The sequence below is a fragment of the Pagrus pagrus genome (genome assembly GCF_965226575.1).
Source record: "Pagrus pagrus genome assembly, chromosome: 8".
Classification (NCBI taxonomy): domain Eukaryota; kingdom Metazoa; phylum Chordata; class Actinopteri; order Spariformes; family Sparidae; genus Pagrus; species Pagrus pagrus.
Window position 1 is genome coordinate 24,934,587 of NC_140192.1, and position 9,158 is coordinate 24,943,744.

General features: G+C 36.4%; 1 protein-coding gene across 1 annotated transcript; it reads left to right on the forward strand.

Annotated features, from left to right (window-relative positions):
• Nucleotides 1–3,283: 3,283 nt before the first annotated feature.
• On the forward strand, nt 3,284–5,612 carry msmbl (microseminoprotein, beta-like). Its single transcript, XM_084359109.1, has 4 exons — nt 3,284–3,361; nt 3,647–3,728; nt 3,853–3,958; nt 5,265–5,612. Exons 1-4 carry the CDS (start codon nt 3,359–3,361, stop codon nt 5,392–5,394), a joined length of 321 nt encoding a protein of 106 aa, XP_084215235.1. The 5' UTR covers nt 3,284–3,358; the 3' UTR covers nt 5,395–5,612.
• The last annotated feature ends 3,546 nt before the right edge of the window (nt 5,613–9,158 follow it).

Sequence of the window (9,158 nt, forward strand, 5' to 3'; positions counted from 1 at the left end):
CAATATGTAGATTAATGTAAAAATAATTTTAAAAAGTACTTATAGAAAGCTAACTACTTAGCTGTGTGTCCTGTGAAGCTGTCAGTGATATGCAATTGTGAAAAAACCTTTGTGTCAAATTATTGTCAACATGAGTTTATTCACATTATCATAATACTGAGGTTTGGAAGACGTGCTGCAGGCATAATTAACATGAATCCAGTTTAATTACAGACGGTAATATTTCAAACAGATAACCTACAGCTTATATACCCTCTGAAATTGCTATATTATTAATCATTTATTGCATTATTATTATTATTATTATTATTATTATTATTATATTTATTATTATTATTTTATTAGCCTACAGTAGTAGTAGCAGTAGTAGTTGTAGTTGCATGGATGCAGAAGCATTCATGCAACTACAACTACTACTAGTACTACTACCAGTACTTCTACTACTAAAGCAACCCTACAGTAAGCCAGCATATAAAATGGTACAGTATCATTACTGCTTGGTCACACACACACACACACACACACACACACACACACACACACACACACACGCACACACACACACACACACACACACACACACACATACACACACACACACACCTAACGTAGCCTGAGACATTAACACAGCTTGCATAACAAAAAGAAAATCATGGGAAATTTTTTTTAAAAAACACACAAAAAGGGCAGGGGCTCAAGCACCCCTTGGGCCCTATGTGTGCACGTGCCTGGATACACTGTTAACTATCTCGGTTGTTTTCCTGCTTTTTGCCAAATGCATGCTGGGATACATGCATATTCTGTATGCTCAGATTGATTTATTAAAACTATGATGTTTGTTTTCTCTGAATAACAAGGCTTGGCTAAGGCTTTGCTGCTATGTGCTCTGCTGTCACTGTCATATGCTCAATGCTTCCCCAAGGTCATTAAAACCAGGTAAAAGAAAAGAGAAACCAACAACACATGCACTCACAGAGGTATACTGTAAATTCAAAATATACATAGACAGGTTTCTTTATTTGATCAACATTAAAAATGAACACATGATGCCACATTTTGACTGGGCTTCTTTCCATCCATAGGCACGACCCTTTGTCAGGACCATGTGGATAACACATGGCACCCTGCAGGATCTTCATTGAGGAACAGTAAAAATATGGACTGTACCTGCGAGCAATGTTGCACTGCATAAACACACAGATCAAAAAACGTTCACTTTTAAATGGGAATTAAATGCATCTATCTCTGTATTAATACTTTATATTCTACCGTTAACTTTGTGTTTACTGTTTGCAGGTCATCACAGATGTTTAGAATGGACTGTCTATTTTGTTACTTTGAGAGAGAGAGAGAGAGAGAGAGATGAGCTTGCAGATGCGATCCACTGGCTTCCCACAAGGAAGGGTTTGAAATCAAATTCTAAAACAAATTTCAAATGAATAAATCGTACATTTTTTGTGGTTTTGCATGAAATATTCTTCTGTATGATAAAGAAAATAAAATCTGGGGCACTCCACCCAACCCTAACAAGAAGTGTTAATCAGGATGTGTAAACAGTTTTATCATGTCTTCTGTGGCTCTAGAGGAAGCTTTCCAAAGTTTAAAACATTAAGCTTAATGATGTATTGATTTATTTTGGCTTGAAGTTAACTGAAGTAAACTGGAGTTGAGGTGTTTAAAGGATCTAGGAATTTCAGAAGCTGGGGTGCATTCGTCCTCCAACTTCTCAACAAGGGTAACCAACTCTTTTCACTGTGCTCTGCTAATGGGACTCATGTCATGTCATGTGCAGCATAAAATGAGATCCGGGTTGCTTATTTTTGCTAACACGTTGTAGTTATTTGTGACAAACTGCATTTGCTGTAACCTCCAGTAACCACAGGTGTCGCCAAATCCAACACGACTGAAATTTTAAAGATTACCACACTCATTGAACATAATAGTCATGTTGTTTTTTCACAAACACAGGAAAAAAGCATTGGTGCTACAGTGACAAACCTAAAACACAAGCTAGAGTCTCATCCAAATTTTTTTTTTTTTAAATGTCATGTCTCATGGCTGGTGTAGAAGGCTGTGAAGTGAACATTTTATCAAATCATTTTCTTCAAATCGTATTAGGTTGAATGCTTCTGACTGTGCAATTTTTACTCGTTCTACTTATAACCATTTAGGAGACATGTTTATTTCCAATTTCAATACTTATTTCATTCATTTGGACAACACACAACATGTGCTTTGTGCAATCGTTAAGTAGTTGAAATTTCCTTGATTTTACTTTAATAAAATGTGAAAAAAAAATGGAAGAGCGAACGTCAAGCCTGGTTCTTTCCAAAGGTTACACACTCCAGCTGTTAGCCGACTTGGCGATTTGGCGCCCCCAACAGTTTCTGAGTGCAGCACCAATGTGGTAAATACAAATCCCAAGTCTGTAACAATTTGTCAGACGTAATGTATTATCTTTTACTGAACAGTAGTTTATTTCACAGGTCAATGTGGAACAAAGTCAGCAGATGATTCTGCTTTCAGTTCGATGGTAAAAAATGGAAGCTCATTTCAACCGATTTAAATTTGAAAATTTAAATATTCAATAATTATATTATAATTTACTTATGTTGGAATTGTGTTAGATTGTATTGTTTAACGAATCATGATGTTCTTTCTTTCAGTGAAGAAATATTTGCTGCGTTGTGCTTTGCCACCACTTTCAAAAGTCGCATGTTACATAGGGGCAGGAGATCAGTAAATAAAATCTAGAATAACAAACACACACAACCTTGAAATCTTGCCCATTTGTGCCTCTCATGTGTACATAACAACATCACACTAAAGATTATTTCATAAACCACAAATTGACCACTTATTTTTAGCTCTTCTATTCAGATTTTAGTTCTACTTTGTTTAAACATCCAGATCTGATTAAAATGGAGCAGGTGTTTCAAAATACAATTTAGTAAAGCAAACACTGACCGGAATGAGCTTTATTTAAGAGAGAAGGGAGTATGAGATGTTGCTTGAGTTCATGTGATACTTGAGCTAAAACAAGCCAACAACAGATGTGGACAATTTACTCCAAAAACTAGCAACCACTTATTTTTAAAAGTAGACTCTGAGGAACTATATTTTATAAAATCTTCAAACGAACTATTAACAAATCACTTTTGTCGTTGCTTTTTTTTTTTCTTTCTTCCTGTTAAGACAAATACAACCCATGGTGACCTCTTCCAGTTCACTCCCCTTATTTAATTCCAAAGGTCCCTGCAAACACACTGTTTAAAAGCCAGTGTCCATCATTAAAAATACAATATATTTCAAACTCTTTCCTGAAGACATCACAAACCAGACAAGTTTAACCGTCACCATGGTGAGTTTTTTAAACTGTTGAGTAATGAAATTGTTTGTTGATAGTTGTTTTTGTGTTTTGACAGGATACTTTAACTCATAAATGCAAAGAGAGTTGATATAAAATGTGATATTAAATAAAAGTGACAATTAGTTTTGACCCATTTTAGGGTGTAGACCACAAGTCATGTTTGACTTTACAATAGGATTAATCTGTGTTTTACTGTTTAACTGTCAACTGTCTTAATTCTCTATTCTATGCTGAATTTGACATTTTAAAACTCTGATGTTTTTATTTTCTCTGAAGAAATATTTGGCTCTGGCTTTGTTGCTTTGTGCTCTGCTGTCGCTGTCAAATGCTCAGTGCATCCACCTTCTCCTGAAAGCAGGTAAAAGAAAAGAGAAAGATTACAATACACACACACATATATTTATGGTATATACAAATGTTTCTGCATTAGAGCAATATCAAAATTAATCCCACATAATGAATGTGCTGAAAAATATTTATAGGTGCGACCCATTGTCAGGACGGTGTGGATGGCACATGGCATTCTGTAGGATCTTCATGGAGAACCAGTAACTGTATGGACTGCACTTGTGAAAGATGTTGCTCTGCGTAAGTACACAACATTTTAGTCTTTATATAAGAATTAAAGTGTAACTCTCGCCAAAATGCAACCTAGGCTGTTTTTGTGAATGTACCCGAGTCAAACCTTCGTGTTAAAGCATAATTACGACGAAAAAGCCCCTTTTAAGATTTACAGTATTTTAGTTTTCGGGTCAAAATCATTTTCAGTTGCATGCTACGGGCAACTGTATGGTAGCATCAAAATCACTATTTTTAAAACACTAAGAAGACTCGACACAAACAATGTTCTCAATGCTCATGTCATGTGTAGAGACCCTGGTGAAACTACGAGCAAAGTTTCATGTTGTGGTTGCATTTTTGCAACCACAACATGAAACATGTAGTTGCGAGAGTTACCACATGCAACATGTGGTTGTGAGAGTTACACTTTAAGGCTGGGATTTATATATCATATTATGTCATTATCGTGATGTGAGTCTATACATCATCTTAGATTTCGGATATTGATGTATCAGGATATGACACGGGTGTTGTCTTTTCCTGGTTTAAAGGCTTTGCTACAAAAGGTGATGGGATTTTCTGAACTTACCTGTCTGTTGTATTGTTCTAACACCTGCCTTTACCTTCTTTGTCATCATGTCCACACTGGTGATTATTTATCAGAGATGTCAATATGGATATTTTCTACAAGTATCCTTGATTATCCCTACAAAATAGTTGCAACATTGATATTGAGGTATTTGTTCAAAAGTATCATGCTATTTGATTTTGTCACAAAGATGGAATGTAACTAAGTACTTGTACTTTACCTGAATATTTCCATTTTCTACTTTCTACTTCCACTCCACTACGCTTTGGAGGCAAATCTTGTACTTAGTACTTGTACTTTAGTTAAATCAAAATGGATTCATTTTAGTGGCAATCAGATAAAAAAACACTGATTCCAATAACTAGGAAAATGCAGAATATTGAATCTGATAATCGATCAACCCAAAGTAAACAGTATATACACACATGTTAATATATGTATAATTTACATAATTATATTATATTATAATTTTACTTGTATTTTAGTACTTAAAATGACTTTTAATAATTAAGTACTATTAATATCAGATACTTTAACATTTTTACTTTCACCTTTACTAAAATAATATTTTAACACGATATCTTTACTTCCAACTACTTTCCAGATATATGTTGCGTATCGCGGTATAGCATACAAATATTAGTATATTATTATATATATACATCGCCCAGCCCTAATGGCAATTACATTTAATTATATCTGTATCGACATATTCTAATATGTGTGTTAACTGTGTAATTGCAGGTATTCAACCCCCAAGAGATTCCCCGACGACTGTGTGTCAGTGTTTAACTCTGTGGCATGTGAATATGTCGTGCACAAGAAGGATGACCCGACTGTACTGTGTCCGATTTATGCCGCAGTAGGAAAGTGATTGTGGTGTGAAGCACTGTAGTATTTTCTTTTTTGTTATGTTAAACTGGGGGGAGAGAGAGAGCTGTGATCCCTCACCGGCTCCCCACAGGGAAACACTGGCTGTTGTGTAGGTTGGACACATGACCAAGGAGAAAGCACAGCTGCTGGAAATTGAAATGAAAATTCTGCTAAAAATGAACCTTCACTTCAATAAATAAAACACCCATTTGTTCATGATTGGCTTCTCTCTGAATTAATTCCCCTGATTTTAATCATGAGGATGAGTTTGGCTCACTTGTCATGAGAAGTGCTACTCAGGATGTGTAAACAGTTGTATAATGTCTGCTGTGGCTCTACAGGAAGATTTCAAAGGTTTGAGTAAATAACCCTGATAATGTAATCAGCGTTATCAGACTTTTTATAACAGCATTACAAACTGGAGCTGTGGGGTTTCAAAGATGTAGACATTTAGGAGACACTGGTTTTTGGAGCTTCACCTATATTTGATACTCAAAGCCAAAATATTTCGTCCTCTGCTGACCATTACGTTTTCTTTTTAATATGTGTCTTTCAGCTCCCCTAGAATAGTAAACTGCTGGAGTAACCCAAACCTCAATTAGAAAACTGACCTGTATTTGTGTTGTGTTCAAACAGTATTCAAACCAGATGTTACTGACAAGTTATTGAACACCTAAGTAGACTTAGTAGCCATGTTGTTGTTTCCTAAGTCACAAACACATGATGAAAATGCATTATTGTTAGCTGAAATACAAGCTAGAATATCATCAGAAATGTTCAGCTTCATGGCCTCATTTAGTGGTGTAGTCTACGTGATATGCAGGTATAACGCCGTATAAGAAAGCTCCAGGATTTCCATATACCCACTTAAAAATGTGCAAAAATCTGTAACAATATAGTTTTGTGACAGAACTTTAACTTCAGTGATTTTGTTTCGCAAATACCGGGTAAATAGCTGCAATAAAATACATTTTGCAGGGAAATGCATCTTCTCTTTTCACTTCCATTCATAAAATTCACCCTGTGCGCTCTTTTTTTTTTCTTTTTTCCCTTGTGCGCTCTTTGTCTGTGGCTTGAGTTTGGCTGTGACCTATACCTGACGTCACCTACCAACGTACACAGTTGCTTGATGGTCATTTCCCCAGCTAGACAGTGGCTGTCAGCGTTGCAAGTTTAAAATTAGCTAACATAATGTAGAATCACTGTTCTATTGTAGCATATACAACCAAAGGAGATACGAAACGAAAGCAAACTACACTGTTTGAGTGTTTTCGTAAGCCTGACCCTGAAGCTGCTGCTGCTGCCGCTTCAGATGTCACTGCAGAAACTAACGTTACAGAAAAGGAGCCTGATGCTAACGTTACACCTGGTACGTGAAAGTTAAATACAAGTTAGTAGATATTATTGTAACAGCAGGGGATTGTTGGTGTGCGTATTGAATTATATTTACTGCTGTGCCATATCTAGTGTTACTGAAGTTAGCTAGCTGCGAGAGATGTTCTCAATGTCGGTCAGTGTTTAATCATTTTACAGTGAATTCCAACTAACTCACTAGCTAACCTTACTAGCTAGCTAGCAAACTAGCAAAGTGTATGCACGGACAAGAGATCTACAATTTTGTTGACCAATGTAAAAAATTTGATGATGATCAGCATCAATGGGCCCCCTGTAAGTCTTGCTGATGGCTGAGAAGCTATTGCTCTGCCACGCAAGCAAGGAGGCAAAGCACACCTCAGATGCCTGAGTACAAACATATTTGGAAAGCTCTGTAGACTAACAGGCTAGTTACCCTAGTTACATAGCCTAAGTTTGACAATGAAGATAAGCACTAGTGGAAAGTAATTTTAGTACATTTACTTAAGCACTGTACTAAATTACAAATTTGAGTTACTTGTTGTTTACTTGAGTATTTACATTTTATGCTACTTTATACTTCTACTCCACTACATTTCAGAGGGAAATATTGTACTTTTTAGTCCACTGCATTGATTTAACAGCTTTAGTTACTAGTTACTCCTCAGATTAAGATTTTATATAGAAAACATGTGATTAGATTATTGGCTCCACCTTGACAAACTAAAATAGTAAAATTCTACTTGCAGATTAATGCATCAGAATTAATAATCCAATTATATGATGCATAATGATGTAACACTCACAGTGGCAATGTTTCTGCAATATGAGTACTTTTACTTTTAATACTATGAGTATATTTAGATGATAATACTTATGTACTGTTACTTGAGTAAGTTTTTGAATGCAGGATTTTTACTTGTAATGGAGTATTTTTCCATTGAAGATAAGATAAGTGAATATACGGTTTTAATTCCTCTCCTAATTGTGGTCTGGATGAGAGTGAGAAAAAAAATACAAAGAGTACTGTATTTTTTTCTCACTCTCATCCAGACCATGATTAAAAAGCCCAAAGATCTGTGATGAACCCCCATGTGAAGAGCACCATTGACTGTCAAAGCAGTGACTGACTGTCTCCTCCAGCCATGCGAAATCACCAGGGATGGTGATTAACAATAAAGCAGTAGAAAATTGGTCCAAAGCATTTAAATCTCTCCAGCTGTAAATGTCATATGCTGTTAAAGTCTTGTGTTGCTTATAATAAATTGTTGATGATACATACCCAGTCTATCAGAATGCTTTCAATTATGTGTGGATGCATGTAGCCTACCGTATGTGTTAGTGAGTGTGGTGGTGCTTATGGGGTGTCGGTCCGGGAGGGGTGTGTACGATGCTGGCAGGGAATCATCACAGTATACCCACTACAATAAACTAGACTACACCACTGTCCTCATGATAAACAAACAAACAAACAAACAAACAAACAAACAGACAAACAAACAAATACATAAATAAAAGGCCAGCATGAAGGCTATGAAGCTCTGCACATTTTACAAATGGAGTAGCAGCTATGTGAGGCTACTTGGGTCAGTGTTGCTTTTAGCTAAACCTGTTTCTTTAGGTTCACTTTTCTATGTCACTCTTGTCACAGTGTTTTGCTTATGCTCTGGTTAGGTTTAAGCACAAAAACCACTCAGGGTTATGAAAACATAATGGTTTGGCTTAAAATACCTTTGTCACCATTAATACAGCCAGAAGTGTCTCAAGGTCTCATTGAAAACACTACAAATACGGCTGGAGATGTTTCAACTCCCTGTCAAAAATATCAGTATTTTGTCACCACAAACTTGGTTGGAATTTGTCCCAAGGTCTCCTTAAAAATAACCAGTGGTGACAAAAAAACACTTTGTAAAGCTCAGGAAAAGACCATGTTTGGGCTTTAAATACCTGATCTTGTCGCCACAAACACGGCTATAAATTGCCATGTGTTCTTCTTAAAAATATCCCGTGGTGTCACACTTATAGTTTTTTAAACACAGGCTTGAAATGCAGTTACCGGCTTGGCAGCCTTGTCGCCTAACCCCACCATCCCCTCTATCTCCCAATGTGGAAGTCAGGTCATGACAGAAGTAACGTGAGTGTGATATCACAGGTATTTTGAAGAAGTCAATATGGTAGCGGACGAACGACACGCTCAAATGTGAACGTATCGGTGGTTTGTGGAAATGTTAACAGCCAACATTTTAATTTTTTTTGTTCTGGTGTCCGGGTTGTGGCGGCTAATTGAAAGAAGGGGATCACTTGAGTTATTACACTGAATCCAGAGGGGAACGTGAATGGGTGGATCAAATTTGATGGCAATCCATCCAACAGTTGTCAAGACAATTCACTCAGAAGAACAGACGTCAAACT